Source organism: Enhydra lutris, unplaced genomic scaffold, assembly GCF_002288905.1.
Source record: "Enhydra lutris kenyoni isolate GAN:26980312 unplaced genomic scaffold, ASM228890v2 scaffoldscaffold24, whole genome shotgun sequence".
In the NCBI taxonomy this organism is placed as follows: Eukaryota; Metazoa; Chordata; class Mammalia; order Carnivora; family Mustelidae; genus Enhydra; species Enhydra lutris.
In genome coordinates, this window is record NW_019154108.1 from 23,524,662 (window position 1) to 23,548,961 (window position 24,300).

At 45.4% G+C, this 24,300-nt stretch overlaps 1 protein-coding gene across 5 annotated transcripts in view; it reads right to left on the reverse strand.

Annotated features, from left to right (window-relative positions):
- The window catches only part of LOC111150859 (FAM20B, glycosaminoglycan xylosylkinase), a 39,685-nt gene extending 16,122 nt beyond the window's left edge, over window positions 1-23,563 (reverse strand). Inside the window, exons 1-4 of one of the 5 annotated variants that reach the window (XM_022508499.1) lie at window positions 23,535-23,563; window positions 10,477-10,982; window positions 4,869-4,955; window positions 1,601-1,710 (exon numbers count right to left, since the gene is read on the reverse strand). In XM_022508499.1, the coding sequence (XP_022364207.1) occupies window positions 1,601-1,710; window positions 4,869-4,955; window positions 10,477-10,853 (574 nt within the window). In that variant the 5' untranslated portion in view covers window positions 10,854-10,982; window positions 23,535-23,563. Of the gene's footprint in view, window positions 1-1,600; window positions 1,711-4,868; window positions 4,956-10,476; window positions 11,212-15,241; window positions 15,366-23,337; window positions 23,363-23,534 lie in introns of those variants that run through there. The other 4 variants (XM_022508498.1, XM_022508497.1, XM_022508500.1 and 1 more) reach the window with 4 other exon arrangements.
- Window positions 23,564-24,300: the final 737 nt, after the last annotated feature.

Consider the following 24,300-nt stretch of genomic DNA (forward strand, 5'->3'; position numbering starts at 1 on the left):
AAAAGGTCTCCACTTCTAAGCCTGGTGCACGAGGCCCGGTGGACACCGTCCTGACCACCTGCCTTTCTCTTTCACCAGCCCCGAGCCTCCCTTCACTGGGGCTCAACTCCCCTGAGCTTGCCACAGGCTTCTCTTGCTTCTCGTCACCCCTGTCTACGCGCTGTCCTCCACCTGAAGCAGACTTGACTCAGGAGCCTGTGCACTGGCTGGGAACAAAGTCACATTACTTTCATTAACAACTGTTTTATTTTAAAGATTTATTTAGTTGAGAAAGAGAGAGTACGCAGGCGCATGCAGGAGCCGGGGGAGGGGCAGAGCAAGAAGGAGAGAGAGTCTTAAGCTGATTCTGCACTGAATGTGGGACCTGACATGGGACTCAATCCTACAACCCTGAGATCATGACCTGAGCTGAAACCAAGAGTCAGATGCTTACCTGACTGAGCCACCCAGGCGCCCCTTTATTTTCATTAACTTTTATGTGAAACTTAGTGTTCCTTCAATTATGACATTAGGAAGCAAACCATGGTGGTATTAGTATTACCTGTGACTCTTTCACCAGAAGAAACCACAGACTTTTCATATCATATCAACCATTGTTGCAAAGTATCATTTATACTGTCTGAAATTATGACAGTTACTGGATCACTGCTAGATCTGTTATTTAATGTGTTAAATAATAATGAAGCACAAGCTTATAGATTGCAAACTTCGAATTTTTGATAACGAAACTAGATTTCCATATTATTGATTTCATTTGTAAGTCTATGTATTCCAATGTGTGCCTTTAAAAAACACTAATCTTTTTTTTTTAAAGATTTTATTTATTTATTTGACAGAGACAGAGATCACAAGTAGGAAGAGAGGCAGGCAGGAAGAGAGGGGGAAGCAGGCGCCCTGCTGAGCAGAAAGCCTGATGTGGGGCTCGATCTCAGGACACTGAGATCAGGACCTGAACTGAAGGCAAAGGCTTAACCCACTGAGCTACCCAGGTGCCCCTAAAAAACATTATTCTTTTTTTTTTTTTTAATTTTATTTATTTATTTGAGAGAGAGAGTGAGTGAGAGTGGAGAGGTCAGAGGAAGAGTAGACTCCCCACCGAGCAGGGAGCCCGAAGCGGGACTCGATCCCAGGACTCCAGGTTCATGATCTGAGCCGAAGGCAGTTGTTCAACCAACGGAGCCACCCAGGCGCCCCTAAAAAACACTATTCTAAGGAAAGATCCCCAAGCTTCTCCAGTATGCCAAGAGTCTATAGTACAAAAAAGGCTGAAAGTCTCAACACTCTTAAATTAATAAAACATTAAAAAAAAAAAAAAGATCAGACAGAAGGAAACAAAGTTATTACCCACTTACACTATCAGTAAATGACCTCACTTCCTACCTTCACACAGCCAAGTACATGTCAGAGAAAACTCTCACTTCCTGGCCACCTACCTACCGTTAGGATGCATATCCCCCAGTAGCCTAAAAACAAGTGGCCCAATATGTTTTCGTATTCCCTCGAGTTCTTCAATTCTTAAAAGTCACAAACCAGCTTACTCAATGATGTCCCACTTAACTTATTAACTACTCCCCTATTTAAATGTCCTCTATAATCTTACCTACGGTTAGGAAGGTGCTCAAGAGCTGCTCCGTGGCAACGGGCTTGATCTCTGTCCGTAGATTAACAAATCTGCCAACCACCAAGGGGGCGCGACGGAAACCCAGAATCCTGGTTTGGGAGGTTGAAGAACAGAAGAGAAAAATCTTTGGGGGCTGTATTTTATAAAGAAAATATATTGCTAATTGGTAGGTATATATATGTATATTTCTATTTATACGTGTTTTAAATATTTTTTTTTTAAAGTAATCTCTACCCCAGTGTGGGGCTTGAACTCACAACCCCGAGATCACAAGTCCCATGCTCTACTGACTGAGCCATCAAGATGTATGTAATATATTTTAATATGCACTTCAGCAAAAAGGATGAGGCAAATCTAGCAAAATGAGAGCAACTGCTAAACTTGGGGAATGGGTATATGGATTCATTAAACTATTCTAATTCGTTAGAAAATTTTCATAGTAAAACTTTTAAACTAATTTCAACAAAGCATTAAAAAAACGGGCTTAAACCCATACATGTGTTCAAAGCTTTGGATAAAACAGCACATTGGCAGAAAACTATACAGATTAATCTAAAAAGATAAACCCAGGGAACAACTAAATACAGATATATTTGAAGATGCTTCTCTCTAATGGTCTAAAAGATCAACCTATGGTTGAGCAAAATCATTTTTTAAAAAATGAAATTTCCTGGCTAAAAAATACACTCACTGAAGAAACGCTGGAGGGGGCAGGATTTGGACCACACAGAAAAGTTACAATGAAGAAAATAAAGATCATCCATAACTGCACAGCCCAGAAATAACTACTGACATTTTGGTATACGAGCATTTTTTTTCCTTTATACATGTATGTAAACACACACACACTCTTGTGTATAGATACACAGTTGAGATTATACAAACACAGTTGGGTATCCTGCTTTTCACTCATTATGAGCCCTTCCTCATGTCGTGATAAAACCTTTCCAAACAGCTACACAAAGGAGTAATGCATTGTTCAGGGCTGCTGACGGTCTTAAACTCAATCTTTGAAAAGCCACAAAAGTAGATCAACAGATGGGTCAAAATAACATAAAGACTGAGAAAGCCTCCTGTGGTCAGACAAGGTGGTTAAATCCCCATGTAATGGCGAAACAGCAACCCAGAGCGGAAAAGGAGCAGGAGCCGTGGCTGGTAAAGAGAGCAGGGAGGTCCTTTTTCTCCACTGACTACCACCAGGCCAACCACTAGCAGCCAGTCGAGTGCCAAGGGGCCATGTCGAGGGGGGCATGTGAGTCCGGCTGGGGTGGCAGTTAACAAAAGGGGTAGGGGGCCTGGCTAGAGAAGAACTTTCAGACTCTGAGGTACGCTTCCCTTTGAAACGCAAGACCTCCCAGAGCACAGATCATGAACTGAAACATTAGTAGATTTAATTAACATCAAAGGGAGTGATTTCTGTACAAAGACTACTTCACTCTAAGTTAACGAATAGGTGTTGTGGTGTGAAAAGATACGGACATGTTAAATTTTGCTAATAATGACTACGGAAAACCAAAAATCACTAACAATGAGGTACCCCTTTACATATCTTAGATGAACACAAATTCGTGTGTTGGATGAAATACTGGTATATGAAATATTGGTACTGGTAGGGGAAAACGATCTTCACATGCTGCTGGTGTCTGTCAACTGGGACATCAGGTTGGGAATGAAGAAAACGAGGAAACAAATGAGCTCTTGGAAAGACTGATGCTAGCAGGCCTTTAAGTGAGGAACAAGATTTACCCAATTCTCTACCGCTAGGTCTTAAAAAAAGAGGCAGTGAAAAACTCAGGGTATTGTGAACATTTTTTTAACCTTTTCCACTATCACTGGATATTTAGACTGCCACTAGTTTTTCACTACTGAAAATTTCACGCTACAGCTAAGATCCTGGATATATGTTAACTCTGAATTCCATTATTTCTCCAGGTACTTCCTAGAAATACATTCTTAAAAATATCTTAGATATTGGCGTAAAAAGGTAGTTACTCATCCAAAGGCCAGGAGCATTCAGTTTTCCGATATATAATGCCAGAGTTCTTAAAAAGAAAGATGGAACTGATTAATAATGCCACAAGCTGCATCCAAATCTCACTGCATTCCTTCCAATATAGTACAACCTTTTTTTTTTTTTTTTTTTTAAATCTGGCCATTCTCAGCAGAAGAATATAGTATCCGTTGTTTCAAATGGATTTGCTGTTGTTGTTATTCCTGGTGAGGATGAACCCCCCCCCCCATATTTATTAGCAATTGATGATTTCTATGTAGTCAACTGTGCCCTTAGATCATTTTCTATTAAAGTTTTAGCATATATACAGATTTGTATAAACATTTATATATTAAGGTTGTTAATGCTTGGATTACATTAGATTCAAGTATTTTCTCCTACGTTGCTTTCAAATTTCATTTGATGTTCCCTGACATTGGAGTTAATTGTATTTAGCTCTGTCTGCTGGAATAGCTTTTTCTTTGCAATTTTTCAATTATTGCTTTTATGCCTAGAAAATCCTTCCTAATCCAGAAAAAGAAAAAAAAAAATCACCTTTATTTTCTTCTGGTTTCCTTTATGTATTCATTTAACAACTATTGTGAATAATTCTTTTGAAGTCTGTCAGTATGCCTGGACAAAGGAGCAGCTCAGAAGAGCAAGCGAGCTACCAGACACTCCAGTTACCAGGCTCTCGGCGAGCCCTGTGCTGAAAAAAACTAATTTTCCTAGTTAGCTTACATATTTTGAATTTATATCCGTTTTGCTTTTGGAATTATTCTGGTTACTAAAGCCAAGCATCTCCTGTGTGAAGGATAATAAAATTCATTATATATGTCATGCTGTATGCTTCTAGGATAAGTGAGTATTACTTACTTAAAACAAAAATAAAGCAAAACAAAAAAACCAGTACTGTCAGGCCCAATTAATGATCATTTCAGTTTAGGGACTTGAATTCCAGCTCTGGTTTTCATCCTGCCATTTTCTTTACCAAGAATATCTTCACTCATGGTGCCAGAGGGCATGCCAGAAGGAAATGATCTTGAAAAGTGTAGAGTGAAGATATTTACTCAGGTTTTCCGAGAACCACCCAGATTACAAAGGACTCGTGCGACTTTAATGGAATCCGTCAGCTACCTCGAGTAGATACCAAGTCAAAGTTATTAGAGTTGCTCCCTTTGGAAGGAGTCCACAAGTCCTCTCCAAGATGTTTTTAAATGGAAACAAAGCAAAGTAACCCTCCGGGATGACACATACCTGTCCAAATGAAAGGCTGCTACCTCTGCATTGTGTCTATCATAACCAGCATATGGCTCCCCTTCTACCACATAGTCTCGGTTATACCTGCAGAGTGAACGGGAAGCACAGATGGAGACGTGAATTACATCGGCACCGCACGGGACAGCACAGCAGAACGTAAGCACGCCTGACTCCGCCCTATGGACGCCTTCCCTGCCAAAGCCGAGCGCAGCTGTGGATTCGGACGAATCTGGAAGAGGGGGTAAAGATGAAGTGGAGAAGGAACCTAGATTTCTCTATCTGCTTCACAATCACTTTATGAATAGAACACACAAGACGTTATTTCTACCCCTCTAAAAGACTTTCCGTGTAGTCTAAGTAAAACTCAAAGGTCATTTTCTGGAAGGCAAGGACTATCTCTGAATCTCTACCATGATGTTAAGCCTACAGTTGGTGCTTAATGAATGTTTGCTACCATTTTTATTAGACTGAACTGAAGAAATGAAGGGAACCCTATAATCAAAATGTCTGTTACCAGAATGGCTATGGCAAGGCTTATGAGAAGTTTAAATTTCTTGGAAATAAACGGTCTTGATATGCCTCAGTGTTTGTTTAATGAGTAGGCAAAGGTGCATTTGAAAAAAGCTGTTTGACAAACCATCCTCTTTTTCTCTGTTTACATTTACGATGCTATAGTGGCAGGGATCCCGGACTGGCACGGGAGCTAGGCATATAGTTCTGTCATCACCTGTCTGGGTAACCTTGAGCAAAACCGTTCTCTTCTCTGGGTCTTAGATTCTTCTTCTATAACATACTAGGGGCTGGACTAGGGGGCAATTTCCAAGATCTCTTTCATCTTAAACTCCACTCTAATGATTTTTCCATCACATGCATGACATCAACAAAAGATAATCAAAACTGGCATATTTCTTTCTACCAATCATAAAGAAAGATACCATTTAATGGTTAATTGGGAAGAAAGAAGACACTAAAGCTGCCTATGACCGCTGCTGTTTGCCTGCATTTCCCTGAATCAAAAGACCTATTACGCTTTCCAGGCAAGTGTAAAATAGAAATGAACGGAGGCTGGAGGAAGAGGAGCTGCTCCACTGGGGACACGTGGACCGAGGAAGTGGGCGACGGTGCTGTCAAAGGCTGTGAGCTTCGCTGTAAATGACCTTGGAGTCAAAAGTAAAACAAACCATGCCCACAAAACACATTATCAAGGCAAAGTGACAGAACACTACTGTCGGAAGACAGCTGTGCGTCACCCCCTGGTTGGGAGGCCAGTTTCTTCTTAGCATGGTCGGTACACTCCAACGTCGTTTCTCGTTTCTAGTGTCAAAGCATTATTCAGACTACCTAGGATTCCACTGGCTGCCTCCTGATAAAGCCTCAATTTTTAAATAGAACTGCAGCAAAAGCAGACACCATTCGAGCACGTCTCTGTCCAACACAGCTGTAGACTGTCCGCAGAGCTGGGGGACAGTCCTGGAACACTTTCTGTGCCGGGGCTCCAGCGGAGCCACAGGGACATGTGTGCACTGTGCAGTCCACTCCTTCCAGTGAAACGTTCAAGAGCTTTCCAATACCCCAAAAGGCGGCTCGGGGTGAAATGTTAAACCCTACAGGAATCCAGGGACATTAGGGGTGGCCTGGAGGGGGAGGGAGGAAAAGAAGAGGGAAGGAATAAGAACCCAAGAGCTGCGGCCTCCCTGGCTCCCTGTGGGCTGTGTGAACTGTGGTGAGTCCCTACTCTGTGTCTCACCGCTCAAAGGAGCAGCTGGCCCGGCCGGACAAATCTCCAAGGGCCCTTCTAGCACATCCTAGGATCACTCCCTTACTTCACCCCCTCTGAGGCCTAAACTGCTATCTTGTCTTCCCACCATAACTAGTCTTGGCCTGTGAAAGCCCATCTACCTCCAGAACGCCGACAGCTACACTGAGGGAAAAAAAAATCACTTCTCCAACGTAAGGCAAAAAACATGCAAATAAAAGCATCACTGTCTGCCCATAAATTCCACCCACCATGCACGCCTCCTATCTCTGACAGGAGGACATGGCCATCGGGGCTCCAGAAGCCCAGAAACCATGAGCGGCTCATAGAGAGGGGTGCACGTGCCGTCTCAGCAGCTGGGGCGCAGAGCCTCCTCTCAGCAGAGAGTGATCCATCTTAAGTCACTGACAGAGCAGCAAAATTCATATAGTAACTGCCAATAAATCACTCCTATCCTTCTGGTGAAGGACATCAGCATTTGACCAAGGACATTAATTTGTGCTTACACTGGAACTAAATAGCCTCGGAGGCCCCCAGGGTCAGAGTAGCAATTTGCTAGGCATATCGGGGCCAGAGTCAATTTCTACAAGCACTGAAATGTGGACCCCCCCCCCACAGACAGTGACGGTGCCGGGTGTATCCAGCGCAGGTCACCAGGGGCCGTGACCAAGAGGGCGACCCCCCCCCCCACTGCAGCTGGGGGCTGGTGGTGGGGCAGGACAGTCCCCTGGGGCTGGGAGTGACATGGGGATGGGGGGAGCAGGGACCAATGGGACAGGAATCGAGAGCAGGGTGTGTAACGGAGGACCAGACTGCCAGGGGTGGACCATGAGGCTGTGGAGGCTGAGTTCTGTCCAGTGAGCATCATGAGGTCCCTGGATGTTTTCAAGCTGGGAACCCAGGGCTCACATGGGCACATGGAGGGAGAACGAACGGGGTCCACAGGAGGTGTGGGAGAGGAAGGTACGGGGACGGATGTGGTGGTGGAAAGAGACAGGAGATGAAGCTACAGTGACCGGGTTGGTCTGTGCGGTTCTCTGCTGCGCCGCTCTCCATCTCCTGGGCCTCCCGCCCTCCACCTCTACCTGGTCCGAAGACCCCGCGCCACCTGCCAAGCGCCTGGACTAGGCCTGACAGGAGCACTACCCGGAGTACCTGCCTTCTGACGCCTCCTGCTGGCCCGCAGAGATGGTGCTTCTGCAGGGGACATCCTCTTCTTGAAACACGAAATGCCCACAACTCATCTCTGTACGTGAATTTCATTTCTGTTTCTCGTCTGCCTTCTTTCCATCCCTCTGCTCACGCTGCTGCTCACCCAGGCCCACCAACCAAGGTCAAGGACTACATTTCAAGACTAAACTAGCGACTTCTGATGATGGGTGCTGCATGTCCTCACACTTACGGGAAGGCAGACAAACCGAAGAGAATTACACGTGTGTGGCAGAACACTGGCCGCTCAGACTCCAATCCTAACGCCACTTACGGCAGGATGACCCTGTCCAGTTGGTTATTCTCCCTCAGCCTCAGTTTCTTACTCTAGACACAAGAGGTGTAACTGCCCACAGCTGTGATGGAGGCTGGAAGCACGGACAGAGACAAAGCACTTAGTGTGGTGCCTGGCGAACGATGTGTGTCCAGTGGAAAATATATCGCAAGGCCCACATAACCACACTTTTTCCACATCACCTGCCAATCAAACTTTTCTACTCTCCAAAAGCATACTGTATATTTAACTTTCCTAATTTCCATATCTTCTGTACATCACACCTCCCAGGTCCAGGCAAATGCAGACTTCTTCCCTTTCTAGGATCCCAACAGATTTGTTTTCCCACTGCCAATTATCTACTGATGGTAGGGCTGTGAAGACAGCTAAGCTAACCACTTTCATCACAGCTGAATTTTGTACATCTTTACCCCATATTTCTTCTCCCACCCAGCAAGAGACCCAAAGGTATGTGTTATAATTCTCTCAAAAGCTCTATTAGGGAATGAAAAAAATGTTTAGTACACAGAAAATTTCAGACATTACCAACTTTGAGAAAATTCAGTGGTAAATAATTCTGGGCAAAAGAATACGAATCACCATCATGTTAACCTATTTCAAATTCATATACTCACAGAAAACTATTTAAAAAATTGCCAAACAAATCATCTCTGTAGAGCCTTAGAGAAGTCCCCAAGGGATCACTGTCTAACAACATACAATTCAGCTCATTTTCTTGGATTTTGGACTGAGGTAACTAAAATGGTTCAGTTTTCTCCTCAAAACAGGTAGAACAACAACGAGGCATCACTACACGTCTATCAGAATGGCTAAAATCCAAAACACTGACAACACCAAATGCTGGTGAGGATGTGGAGTAACGGAACTCCCATTCACTGCTGGTGGGAATGTAAAACAGTACAGCTACTCTGGAAGACAGTTTGGCAACTTCTTTCAAAATTAAGCACACTCTCACCATATGATCCAGCAATCATGCTCCTTGGTATTTAACCAAATGAGTTGAAAACTTTCATCTACAAAAAATGTGCACCTGAATGTTTATAGCAGCTTTATTCGTAATTGCCCAAATGTGGAAGCAACCAAGATGTCCTTCAGCAGGTAAATGGATAAACAAAATGTGGTACATCCAGACAATGGAATATTATTCAGTAATAAAAAGAAATGAGCCTCAATCCACACAAAGACATGGAGGAAACGTAAATGCATTATCGCTAAGTGAGAGGAGCCAATCCGAAGAGGCCACGAAGGTATGATTGCAATTATACATCACTCTGGGGAAGGCTAAACTACGGAGACAGTAGAAGATCAGTGGTTGCCAGGGGTTTAGGGGAGGGACGGAAGGATGAGGAAGTGGAACACGGGGTATTTTTAGGGCAGGGAAGCTGTTCTTTTTTTTTTTTTTTTTTTTTTTTTAAGATTTTTTATTTATTTGTCAGAGAGAGAGGGAGAGAGAGCAAGCACAGGCAGACAGAATGGCAGGCAGAGGCAGAGGGAGAAGCAGGCTCCCTGCCAAGCAAGGAGCCCGATGTGGGACTCGATCCCAGGACACTGGGATCATGACCTGAGCCGAAGGCAGCTGCTTAACCAACTGAGCCACCCAGGCGCGTCCCATGGGAAGCTGTTCTGTAGGATATCGTAATGGTAGATACTTGTCATTACATGTTTATCGAAATCCACAGAATGTACCACACAAAGCGTGACCCTTACTGCAAACAATGAACTTTAGTTAATAAACTAGGACTGGCCCATCAACTGTAACAAACATGCCACACTAACAGAAGATGTTAATAATGGGGACCCTGGGGGTAGAGGCGGGGACCTCTATACTTTCCTCTCGATTTTTCTGGAAACCTAAAACTGCTCCAAAAAATAAAGTTTATTAATTGGAACAAAACCCATGTGAAAGAATCCGCAGCTTCAGTACTTCAAAGGGACTTCAGTCACTGTCCGAACCCATTCCCGCTCTGGCGAGCTCCTGCTCTATCCCTGGCATGTGGTTACTTATCCAGCCTCCAACTGCACACTTTTGGTGACAAGTCACTTATTTCCTAACCAATTCATTTTGTATCTCTCACAACTGGCACAAAGCACAAGTGTGATACATTTAGAAAGCGAGGAGAGCTCTGTGCAGTCTTGTACAGAACCAAGACACGTTCTTATAAATTTCCCCTACTCGAAGAATCATGGAACAGCAGGAGCTAGAAAAGACTTCAGAGATCTTGTGGTTTACTCCCCTCATTTTACTGAGGAGAATACCAAGAGAAGGAGAGGAACCGGCTTAGATAAATTACAAGCTAGGTGAATCAACCAACTAGCCCAGAGGACTCCCAAGATGGAAGACCTACCGCTTAGGCTTGAAGACGACTTTCTGTCCTCCTTCAAGTATCAGTAAGGCTTTCAGTTGTGTCCCTTTATAACCCACGTCAGCTTTAATGATTTTCTTGGTGGCCATGGCATGCATGATTGCCCCCAGCTCTGGTGTCTCTTCTGGGTACACTTCCCGGGGAACCACCCACTGGGCCGCAATCTCCCAGGGGGACTGCAAGGTGTGGTCCAGCTTGGGCACCAGCTCCACCCTCAAGCCAGCCATCATTCTGTGGAAAGCCCTCTGGTCCTCTCGGTTTGCGGCTGATGTGTCCAGGTTGTCAATCAGGAAAACTTTGGTGAAGATAAAGATGACAAGAAGAATCGCTAACAGCACGACTCGCTGCTTTAGCTTCATGTTGACCTCTTTTCCTTCTCCCCTGACCCACTCTCACTTAGCAAGGAGAGCAGGTGGTGACGGTCAGCAAGGAGAGTCCATGCTTACGCGCACTGGTCCATTTCTTCACTGGAGCGCCTCCCACAACACCTGCAAGCCCAAGCACAGAGCAATGTTCAGTCAGAGATTCCGTCCCTTCCACCCCGAATCTTCTGCAAACCTCCAAGATCTTACTCACTCTTTTATCCTTGCTAACCCCATGCTTGAGAGGACCCAATAGTTTAAAACAAACCAGCGTGGGGAAGGACTTCATAGGTGAGAACCAGGTACAAGGAAAAATTTAAAGCAAATACTCCTGTTTCAATAGGGTGCAGTCACCAGGAGGCCCTGGACTGGCTACAAATTCCAGAACAGAACACCAACATCACCAGTGAGGAGAAAGAGCATGACAAAAGCAACGCGAAGAGATGCCTAACTCCTTCACTTTCATTTGTACCTTTCAAAATCCATACAGGACTTTTGACCATCTAAAACCACCAGTATTTGGAAACTTTCCAGTTCTTATCTTCTCTAAATGTAAGTTTTATGACATGTTGTAAGTCAGGAACTTCTAAAAATGCCACGGAGGATCCAGAGGACAGCAGTAACTCCTCCGAATCCCAACCCCCAGCCACCCAGGAGCGTCTTGCGTGCTGCTCATGTATTTAAATACAACACCCACACGCACAGCTCTACTTCATCAGTTTTCCACTAATTATTTTTCAAAATGAAAATCCCTGTAAAATAGGGAAAATCAAATCTAGATAAATTAAGTAAAGGAAAAACCTAGCCCTATCCCCCTGGCTATTAGTAGAACACGACCAGGAAATGAAAGAAACCTGGTACTGTAGCAACACTAGGGAGTCTGGACTGGTGGGGCACATGACAAAGGGACCGATGCCACAGACGTCAAGCAGCACCTGCTTCCGCTGTGGAGCGGGCCACACTCCGGTCAGATCTCAAGCTCACAGATTCCAAACACAAGATTTCTGCAAGGCTATTAGGAACACATGGTGCAGTCTCATTTGCATGCTGCCAGGTGGCTTTCCGCTCCACGCACGAGCCTGCTGTGCTGTATGCCTACCGACGACATAGCACGGGGACCGAGACAAAGGGGACAGCACGCTAAGCGGGAGCAGCTTCACTCTCCAATTCCTTTAACAACTCAAACCATTAACTGAAGACACAACGCCACTACGAACGACAGGGCAGACTCCCAGCCCACCTGGAGACTGCTCTCCTGGTAACAGCTGGAAACACATGGAAACCCAGAGGACCAGGGCAACCATGTGTTCCAAGGGCAACACCTTGCGGCCGCGAGCGTGTTGCCAGGCCCTTCATCCTTCGTCCACCCCTTTCCCCGTTTGCGGGAAGAGGCGGAACGTCAGAGTCCAGCTTGAATTCTAACGGTCTCCACCTGTTTGTGGTGTCCTCCCCCTCTCCCAGGGAGTACTTAACACTCTTAGCTGAAGCCACGGTAATTCCAGTGCATCTAGAATGTAACTGCGAGGGTAGCGAGTTTGGTGTGAAACTCAGCACAGGGGTTCTGTGCGATTACAGGGACGAGCCACGCTAGGAGAGCGGATTTCAGAGGCTTCTGCTCATCCCAGCCCGATCTCAACCACACAGCTCCTCCAACGATCTGTTTGACCAGACAGGCCGTGGCCGCGGTGCCAGTGGTTCCTTTCTCAGCCCCTCCAGCTGCAGAGAGTGACTGGCCTGGGATGATTTTCCCCCTCCTGTAAAGCATTTCTTCAGGACTGAAGTGTGGTTAACCCAGACTTTAACATAAATTCCTCCCTAGTGCTACAGAAACGTATCATACCTAAACACTCACCATAAACGCTAGGGAGATTGAGGGTTTTTTTTTTTTTTTTTCCACTAATGCAATAGGAAGTTCCACCAACTCCAAAATTCAAACAAAACAAACTGTCTGATTCCGCAGTCTTTTAAGTTCCGAAACCTCACCACCTTCTGACTAGGTCCCCGAAGAACACATTTCTCAATTCAGGGCTGCAAACAATGCACCCGCTCAACTAGGACAGGAGTTCATGCGATGTGAACTGAAGAGTTCAGCTGCTGCATTATCTCACTGTTTACCTCTGCAGGTTAGGAGTGAGCGCAGGTTGCAAGGGGTGAAAGAAGTTTCTTTCGTGACTAGTCACCACATCCTGGGAGAACAAGGAAGACAGCCATTTGGCATCGTTCTCTGCAACTGCCCTTCATTCCCACAGCCACCAACTTCATTTAGTGCTCAGCCCCTTCTACTGAGTCACTAAAAGAACTGCCTTCTGGGCCTCCAGGTTCTCCAGCGCGGACCAGATGACGTGCCACACTCACTGTTCTGATGGCACACGACTTCTGATTTCTACAGACTCCTCAGCAAGACAGGAAAAGCCCTACCCTAAATGGCTTTGCTTCCCCAGGCATCCGTCTTCTCAGCTCCAACCAAACGGACCGCGACCGTGCTCGGCCCTCCCCGCCATGTGTGGGGCTGAGCTCTGCCCTTGACAGTCTTCATCCTGGGACGTCCTCAAAATTCCTCTTGCTCCTACCTTTTTCCCCATCGTCTCCTGTTTAAAGCCTAATCTATTTTTTGAGGGCCATCCCCAAAGCCATTTCTGTACCCTCTCCACACCCTTCAGTAACCTTTCTCCTTGTGCTTAACTACCTTCTGCCTTGTCCAAGTATCTTCTCGTATATAGTTTTCAACTGCCCTCTCCAAGACCTGGCTCCTTGGTGATCTCAACTGTCTTCAGGATCCCTACAGTACCCAGCAGAGAACTGAACAAATCACTACACGTATTTTGGGACTCGTGTTTACTTCCTCCAATATGCAGGATCATGAGTGTGTGGCATCTTCATGCTGGCTCTCCTTTATCAGCTGTCTTCTTTCGTTTGGCAGTCTACTTCTCTACCGATGCTCTGACTACTCGGTTTAGTGCAGAGTATAGTCTCCTTTTCTGAAGAAACACTGCCAGTTCAGAAAAGAGGTTTTTCTTTTAGCTGGAAAGCTGCTATTCCTTCAGCCCACAGGGCAAGCACAAAGATTTTTAAGAAATCAGCATTGTAGAGATTATAGTAGAATTTCTAGCAAAAAGTCTCTCCTAGTCCCAAAAGATGTATGAGATGCATGATACGGAATCATACCAGTGACGGTATACTTCTTACTCCGTATATGCCCAAGAAGGGAGGATACCCAGGATGGGGTTTCCATGCTGCATTACCGTCTTGTGTTGTTGGAAACAGCAGCATACATGTTATGCACTCTGCACATTGGGTTTCTAAGAAGATACCCCGTTACAGACACTAAGGAAATTAAAGCAGGACCACTGGTATATTCCAAATTCTTCATGAAAATTTCACTGGCATTCCCAGAGGACTCTGCCTGCTCTATCTCATGCCTTTACCTCCTCCCATGAATGTTTCCAACGGTGTAACACCGTCCAGTTTATATTATAGTCATTTATTTTAATGGTGCTGTTATGTGGAACACAGCCTACCTCAAAGAACAAACAGACTCAAGGTGATAAGACAAGTCCAAAAATGTTAAGCTCAAAAAAAGGCAATGCAAACGACAGTTTTCGTCCTAAAAGCTGGCAGAAGCCCTCTCGCTGGAGTCCTTTATGAAGAATTTTCCTCCTGAGCCCTGGTTTCACCCGCAGCTCCATCAGCTCAATGAGGCTTGCTACGGCGGCTCGTTCTTCACACTCACACTCTCTCTCTCAGACACACACACACACCATCCTACACATCTGACAGTTGTTTTATGAGGACAAACTTAGGACTATTACGTTGCTTGGGGAGAAGAGATACAGATTCCACAGAACAAAAGTGAGGTCTTAGTATGAAGTCCTCCGTTCAGTCCTGGCGGAACAGCTACAGAAACACGTCGGTGCACAGGTTAAGTCACTGTGCGACAAAATACGACGTCTGTGTCTGTGTCATTGTATGACAAAATACGACGTCTGTGGCTGCTGAGGAACACAAGAACACCCGGCCCCTTACTTGCTACCGTACTAGGGACTCCCACAAGCCACTAGTGACGTTCCGGGTCTCGCTGGCAGCAGTACTCCCTTTGACTCTCCCTCTGATCAACCGACATCCTCACACTATTTCTCCTCAGGTCATGGAGAAGAAATCCCCACCTTTCTGCAGAGTGTAACTGAAAGTGAAAGCTTCAGGACTAACCCTTTCTTGTGCTTTCAGTTCAATGGTCAAATCGAGTTCTTTCCACATAAATGGAATGTGGATGTCTGTGACTGTAAAGTACCACGAGGAAATACTCCATGCAGAAGGCTATTAGAGGAGATGTCGGGCACAGCGGGTAGAATTTATTATATAACTAGTATATAATCACATTTACTCACATAACTTCCGTGCCCTTGATCTTGCATAGGAGTCACAAGGACCCTTTTATAAACTTCTTCTTTAGTAACAATTGGTTTCGGCAAAGCTCTGATGGTCTGGTGAGTATAAGAAGAGGTAATGCCTGAATTTACTTAAGAGTTTTTGGTTGATTATCTACAAAGACAGACACCAAAAATTCCTCCCATCAAGAGGTAGAATCTAGGGGTGCCTGGGTGGCTCAGTCGGTTGAGCGTCTGCCTTTGGCTCAGGTCATGATCCCAGGGTCCTGGGATCGAGTCCCACATCATGTTCCCTGCTCAGTGGAGAGTCTGCTTCTCGCTCTCTCTGCCCCTCTCCCCACTCATGTGCTCACTCTCTCTCTCTCAAATGAAGAAACAGTTACAATCTTAAGGAAAAAAGAAAAAAGTAGAATCTATTTTTCCTCCCCTGGAACCCGGGCTGGCTCTGTAACTGACTTTGGCCAAAAGAATGCAGTGGAAGCAACTGTGTGCCAAGTCTGGGCCTACTCCTTAAAAGACCTGGCAGCTTCCTGCTGGGACCCAGGCACTACGTAAAGCAGCCTGGGCTAGACTACTGAATGATGAGGGACCCAGATGGAGAGAGAGGCCTGGCCAACCCCAGCTGAGGTGCCAGACACAGAAGAGAAGCCATCCCAGTTGCACCGGAGGTCCCAGTTGAATGGGGTCATACATGTGATCCCAGTCTATAAACCATGTGGGCAGAAGAACCAACAGGCTGAGCCCAGCTGACCCATATGATGGTAAGAAAAAACAAGTCACTATTTTAAGCCACTAAATTTTGGGGTGGCTTGTAAAATCCAACATTCTCACGTCTAGTCTGTCCTTATTAACTATTTTGGAGACATTAAAAATATTGAGGGAAAAGACACAGAGAAATAAATCATGTCACTGAAAACAATTCTCTCAGGAAGAAGGGAAATGTTAAAGTAACCATTAACTATAAATAAACATTGGATTATAAATTGTTAGGTTATATTTGTAAATGATTATTAATGCCTTCTACAGAGTGAGAAGCTCATTATGAAAGTTATACACCATTTCTACTTTTTTTGTCTTCATTGCAGATGCTTAGGAAGATACATAATTAAGGTCTTTTTAAGGTAGCACAATGAAAAAATATACTCACCTGGATCATTTACTAAAGTCCATTTACATACTTCAGAACAATCAAGGCTAACCCGGCACCCTCACACAAATACACATGCCCAGTTTATAAAACCTACCATTTCCCCTTTAGCCAAAGCATAAACAGTAGCAAATATCACAACCTTTCAGTAAGAAAAAAGTTAGAAACATATACTTTCACCCTGGGCTGAGGCTGTTATAATGCCCTTTTGTTTTTTAATTGGAAGTGACATCAGAACATTATGCTACATTACTAACTGTTCCCTAGAAATAAATGCAGTTTCTCCTGATGGTTACTGGCAATTCTAAGCAAAATCAGAGCATTCAGAAATCTTCCCACTTGGCACTGTATGCTTCTCCTGTATAGGAAGTCAAAGCACCAATACCAAACGGCATCAAGTGTTTAGCACCTGAATAAATCCTGAGTATGCCCAGAAAACCAGCCCCTTCCTGCACTGCCACCCACTGCTACCACAAGAGCACATTCTATTTCATCTTCAAATAGGAGTCTTCAACTAAAACAAAAATACCATATTAATCAGTATCTACGTATAGTTTTCCTTTCTGTGCTAATTCTTTGCTTAAGAAATAGCTTCTTAAAGGGGCGCCTGGGTGGCTCAGTGGGTTAAAAGACTCTGCCTTTGGCTTGGGTCGTGGTCCTGAAGTCCTGGGATTGAGCCCCACGTCAGGCTCTCTGCTCGGCGGGGAGCCTGCCTCCCTCCCTCTCTCTCTCTCTGCCTGCCTCTGCCTATCTGTGATCTCTGTCAAATAAATAAAATCTTTAAAAAAAAAAAAAAAAAAAAGAAGAACGAAATAGCTTCTTAAGGACAAATACCATATGGTTCACTCATATGTGGAATTTAAGAAACAAAACAAATGAACAAAGGAGGGGGTTAGAAACAAACCAGAAAAAACAACAACAACAACAAAACCCCACACTCTTAACTATAGAAAACTGGTGGTTACCAGAGGGGAGGTGGACGGGAGGATGGGTGAAGGGGATTAAGAGTACACTTATCAAGATGAGGAATGAGCAATGTATAGAATTGTTGAATCACTATGCTGTACACTTGAGACTAATATAACACTGTATGTTAACTACCCTGGAATCAAAATAAAATAAAAAAAAGAAATAGGTTAATTCACCTGCTTATTCCAAATATAAACTCTTCCAAGGCAGAAGCGTTAAGAGGGGTGCACTGGATCCAGCATGCCGACTTTATCACCTACGATGGGACTTGGGAAAATGACTTAATGTGTAACCTCTCTGGGCCTCAGTTCTTTCATATGAAAAGTAAAATAAGAACACTATCATCTAACTCACAGAGTTGCTAAACATAAATGACATTACCATACACACTGCGCTAAAATTAGTGCCTGGACAACCCTTCGTGATCCCTTGTTAGTCATTATTACCAGGTCACAAACCCATAGAGGACGACGATCTGAAAGGAGAAAGAATGACAAAGAAAATAACCCTCTCTAGTCATGTTGTCTTTTGGGTTGCAGAGTGTGGGGATAAATTCCCAAGTCACATTACATAAAGTTTCCATGGTCTTCTATTCCTGAACCAATCCTTTCCTCAACTGGAAGACTAGCTAAGACTGCAGGCCAGTAGGTATCTTCAAAATGGGTACCATCTGAAGCAGAACACTGGGAGGCTATGTCACTAATTGGACCAACCTATTTCTCTTCTCTACAAAGTTCAAGTCTACCGCAGTCAATGATTAAAAGCATCAGGTTCTTCTATTCCATGAAAAAGGCTGAAATAAAATGCCTTCTTCAGTTTGGAAAATTAGCTCTCTGTTTTAAAGATGACAGCACTGCATATCCTAAAGCTCTCTCTTTAAAGATTTATTTGAGAGAGAAAGCACGTGTGTGCACGGGAGTGGGGGAGGGGCAGAAGGAGGGGGGAATCTTCAAGCAGACTCCCCAGTCATCACAGAGCCTCCATGGGGCTCACTCCCACGACCGTGAAATCATGACCTGTGCCGAAACCAAGAGTTGGATGCTTAACTGACTGAGCCCCCCAGGCACCCCGTCCTAAAGTTCTTAATGTTTGCCTTAAGAGTAACTTAAAGCTACAGGTATAGAAAATTGAATTCCCACATAGTCCAAATTACCCCAAGTGTTACATGTTCCTCATTGTTTTCACCTCCACTTAAACATTTATTCATATCCATAAACTCACAATGCCCTACATGAAATCCTCTAACAGTTTCTTGTGAAGGAAGCCAACTAAATGATCACTAGGCATTAACGAGGCATTAAGGTAAGCCTTTCTTCCTGGGTGTGAGAGCAAAAACGAAACAGGCAATAAAGAGTGTTTGCTTCCTCTGAAAAAATTCAATTCCTGCAACCTGTCCCATTTAAAGATTTATTTATTTGTTTATTTGAGAGTGAGAAAGAGAGCACGCATGAGAAGGGAGAGGTCAGAGGGAGAAGCGGACTCCCCACAGAGCAGGGAGCCCAATGTGGGACTGGATCCAGCGACTCTGGGATCATGACCTGAGCCGAAGAGAGTTGCTTAATCAATGGAGCCACCCAGGCACCCCAACCTATCCCATTTAAACCTTGATTTAGGGCAACTCTCTAACCCTATTCCTTGAAAAATGAAAAGAAAAAATCTTTAGCTCATACTGCTAGTGAGGTTTGTTCTAAAAAACCAACAGAGGCCGTGGTCACTGATCTAGAAATCCTGTGGGGATGCCTAAGAATTTGCATTCTGTTTCAAATGGGCCAGGTAAAAGGAATCTTCCCACGTTCTAGGTATTTCACTGCTCAATCATCACTTTATAACCCCCATGGAAGACTGTAGCATAGAATGTAATTCCCATATAGTGCAAAAATATGGAATTTCAAAAAATGTAACATTTTCCTTCAGATTTTCCTGTTTTCCATCTTTTCAGTTCACTAGAGTTTTTGGAAAGGTGTATTAGCTTTATGCAACAGTAACACCTGACATTATTAACCTCACATTCCAGGTGTCTCAAGCTGACGGGCCACAGGTCACTCTAGAAACGGCAACAGCAGAACCCCTACACAGGTCTGGGCTGAACTGAGGCTGAGTGGCTCCAGACATGATCCCTTTGTTAAAATATGAATGTAAATACACACACACACACAGTTTTGGGCATGCCTGTCTCCTCTACTCTTCCGTGACTTCCTCAAGGACAGGGGATATATTTTACTCTCTTCGTACCTCCACAGAAGCTGGCACAGTGCAAGGTGCAGGAGAGGTGCTCGGTACATGCCTACTGAAGAAAAGGAGGGGAGAGCAAGGGAGAGAAAGCTTTAAGGACAGAAAAGTTTCTTTGGCTCCTTGGTCTAAAGATGGTCTCTTTTACAAAGAGAAACTAAGTCCTATAATGAATTCAGAAATACAGCACAGCAAAAAAAAAAAAAAAAAAAAAGTAGAAATATCAAGCATATATACCGATGTTATTCATCCAATTTTAAACTGCTGCTTCTGTATACCCTGCTTCCACCCTTCAGAGCAGCGACTACTGCCAACCTTGTTCCTGCCGCTGACTGGGACTGGGAGTGAAGATGATCTGCAAATGCTAAGAAGAAGATTGGAGATGGTCCAAGACGCTGCCCAAGAGTGACACAAGACGGGGCTGGAACCAGATCTTCAATCTGGCCACGCTTTCTGAAATGCGAACTGACACTTAGTACTTCTATATAATTTTCTCTGTTCTACAGAACACCCACAGGAACACAAATGTACCCAGAGCGCAAGGTCGCTATCTAAACCAAGGATAAGAAACGAGGAACCAGTAAGAAAAAGCTCTCGGGCAGCCAAAGCTGTGGTCACCAAGCGCATCCGCGGACGGGGAAGGGAGGCAGATCCGCGGACGGGGAAGGGCGGCAGACCCTCGCCCAGCGCACCTGGCTGTTCCGCGTCCGAGTGGGGAGCAGTCGTCTACGCAGCTACTCCACCGAAGATCAGAAGCTACCCATTTAAAGGCGGCAGCAGGGACACTAACAACAGCAGAAGTCCAGCTTTCCCACCTCTGAAAGAAGAGCCCGACTACTAAAAGCGGATTCAAGAATTCAAAACGCAGAGGGGGCACAAGCCTGCATGTTTCGATTGCTTCAAAGCCTTGCTCGATTACGGTCACTCATGGAAACTAGTAGCACCACCTCAAGTCAATGAGAGAAAGGTGAAACCCTACTGTTTGAGAAGCAAACAAACTGCGGAATACGTTGCGAAATTTTTTTCCACAATAGTATAGCCAAAACAAGAACTTCCACACGTTAACACCTTACTCCCTAAAAACAGAAGAGGGATGGCACTGCCATAGACAGAGGGTGGAAAGTATTTGAGGGCATGGTAGGACAGGCTAGCCCTGTACGTGCCCTGTTACACACTCACCATTTCATATTCCCTGACCTCCTTTTATCATGTACCCATGATACATGATACACCCTCCCCTCTGTAGGGCTATTTCCTTGTCAGAAAGTACAAACCTCCAAACACACACCAAAGCTCCTTTCTGCAGCAGGCTCCATTTCTTATCTCCTCCTGGGATGACAGATGCACCCCCAAGACTCATCAAGCCTGGAGCAAGGCCTTTCTTTCCTCTTTTGCTTTTAAAAAGGCAAGACAAAATCCCAAGTGAGATCTCCGCATCATATTCTCTCCGAGATGGCTCAAGCAGTCATAGTGATATTTTAAGTTGGTCAGTTGCAAAGTAAGGTCTCTTGGACCCTAGGTGTGGGTGAGTGAATTCATTAGTCCTTGGTGGGGGTCACAGAGGCAGCTCAGTACAGAAAAGAGGGAGAGAGATTATACAGGTCTGGAATGAGGAGCTGCTGGAGAAGCACTTTGGGGAGGGACAGCTCTCCCTTCTCATCCCACCATAAAAGGGATGAAAAGATGCCCTATCAAGGTCAATGATAATGGCGTGGCCATTACCAAGAACTCCAGTTCTTTTCTTAAGGCAAAAATATTGACTAACAATCCAACTGCTCAATTAGTCTAGCCAGAAAAGGCTCCAGGAGCCAAGTCTGTGAAGCTGTGCCTGACCAGGGCACCACGAGCTGCCCCCAGACAGCTAGAATACCAAACAGTCACAGAATCAAAGCGCAAGGCAGCTCCAGTATGGAACACCCTTGACAGATGCCCACCCTTTTTTTTTTTTTAAAGGAATATTTAGTAATTTTATTCTATTACATTATATGTTTTATATGTTTCTATTTTCAAGATTGTTTTCAGTTCAAAGGGGCTCAGTTACAACAGCACATAGCTCTAACTCTTAAAGATTTTATAGTAAATGGAAAGCACCGGATCATATCTGCTTTTGCAGGAAACTGAATCTGATTATTAATATTTGGTAAGCCTTCAACTCTACCCTTTAAGCAATATACAGATACCCAGCTCAATGGCAACTTTCAACAGTAATCTGCAACATGTTTTCCTGTCCTTTTTTTCTTAACGAAGAGAGGAACTAGCCAATTCATGTACTAGAGTATTTCCTCTTCCTTCATACTGTGTTCCATTCATTCGTTCAACCACCAAACATTTCCTGCACACCTACTATGCACTCCGCATTTCAGGTGCAGAGAGAAAAGTACGCCAATTATCATCACTGTTAAAACATACTGTAGTGCCTTGTCGTGAAGTACACTTCCTACCTCAATCTACAAAACCACATGGCACTTAGTCCCAGGGTGACCTGACATCAGCTTCAGAAGACTGTCTCCTTTTTATTGCTGCAACTGCGGCTACAGGATAGAGGGAGCGGCCTCTGTCTCTATGATGAGACAGCACCAATGACGAGACAACCACTGTGGCTGCTATTTTAAAAAAGTTATCAATTCAAGACCTGAAGTGTCTGGCTTCAGGGCTCAAACCGCGGAAATGATGGTCACACAAAGTGTTAGGAAGCTGAAGTCTGTCCTGCAAGTAAACAAACAAACTTCATTTAAAAATTCACAATTCAGAAAAGACAGAAAGCAGAAGCTTTCAGGCTCTGTGAGAGAGCTGGAGCCCACAAATGGAAATGAAGAGAATGGACTGAAAGTCAAAGAGTTATCAATTCAACATAAAATAATTCTAGGACGTACCAGGTTAGACTGTACAATGATTTGTTTGTTTGTTCCCTAATTCAAAGTACCCAGAAAGACGAGCAGGGCAAGTGTTTTCAAGTTTTCACTCTTTTACCAAATCTTAGTTAATTGCCTATTGGCTTCAGAGAAACAGCAGAACAAATCCACACCGCATTTTCACCAACCACACTGAAGAGAAGCTGTGGGCTCCAAGATTTGACCATCTTTTGTCCAATCCATTCTATCACCACACTTTCTTGTGCGTGAGGCTGAGAATCCCAATTATTTGCTTGTGCCTTTTTATTCTCCTTTGGCAAGCACTTTCAAATGCAGAATCCACTCCTGTTGACTGATTCCACCGCAGGGTTCTAGGCACCGAAGTCCAACAACTTCATAAGCTTCAGAAAAGTTATTAACTTCAAACAGAACGTTAATTTTAAATCTACCTTGGCTCTGAGTCTAGGGGAATAATTTAGTATCCTTAACACCTGTGCCACAGCTTCCCAAAACCACGTCTTGATGATCAATAATATACGTGGAAGGTCTCTAAGGCTCCGCTCAAAGTCCTGCATAAACTCAAGGAAAAGGCACACTGAGGTCTCTACCTCAATTTTAAAAATTAACCCCAATGAAATTTATGTATTAATTTATAACACCAGGAAAATGAGAATAGTTAGCAAACATTAATCTTAATAACCAGAGTACAAATGTATAAAGTCCTACAGTTTACAAGCTAGAAGATCCCACATTCCTATTCCCTCTTTTCAAGGTGAGAAATCCAATCTCCAGAGGGACACTAGCTGTGTGGGGAGGGGAGGACCCTGATACCTGGTTCTAGCTAACTACAAGTCGCGGTACCAAGCATCTCTAATTTTCCCAAATTATAAACTCCTCACCCATTCGAGCGATGATAGAGCCATTTAAAGGACTAAAATTCCATAACGACCAGTCATGTCCTGTCCTCTCCACTTTCCCTCCAACATCCTTCCACCCCTTGTCTTCCCACCAGAAGACCTGCGGACAACAGAAGCCTGATTAGGAGGAAACGCTAATCAGATCCCACAATCAAGGGCGCAGCTTGACAAATGCTCACATTCATCATTAATGGCAACGTTTCGGCTCGCTTTTAATCGCGGGGCTATCACACCCGGAAATGAAATCTCAAGCGCAACCCACTTTGGACTACCGTATCATTTCCTTAAGTTGTGCCCGACTGCGAGTACGGGGTCCACGACCCCGAGAGACCGTGGACCCCGGGCACGGTTACCCCGCCTCCCGCCTCGGGCCTGGTGGTCACTTGCGCTTCTCGGCCACGAGGTGGGCCCGCCGGCGCGCGATCCTCCCTGGGCCGCCGCAACGGGCGCTCGGCGGGACTCGAGGGTGGCACCGGGGCCAGTCGCCTCTGGAGACGCCGCCTGGGCGCGAGGGCGCTCCCTAGGAGGACCCGGGCAGCCCCAGGTAAGGCCGCGCCTCAGGCGGGCCGAGGAGGCGCCCCTCCAGCCGCGCCCGTCCGCAGGAGCCCGCCGGGGGGCCAGCGAGGCGGGGCGCGCGGCTCGGGCCGTTCTCCGAGGCGGCAGCCGGGCCGGATCCCGGACCCGCCCGCGGCCGCTCCGGGACAGCTCGGGGCACCGGCGTCCGGCCCCTCCGGGAGGCGCCCCGCCCCCAGGCGGCCCCCGCCCGGCGCGCGCCACGCACCGCACCCCGCCCGCGGGCCGGCCCGCACTTTCCCGCCCGCCGCGCCGGGGGCGGGGGTCGCGCGCCCTCCCCGCTCCCACGCCGCTCACCTGCTGGGCCCTAGGCTCGCTCCATGGCCGCCCGCGCGGTGCGGTGCGGCCCGGCCGCCCCCGCCGCCTCCGGGG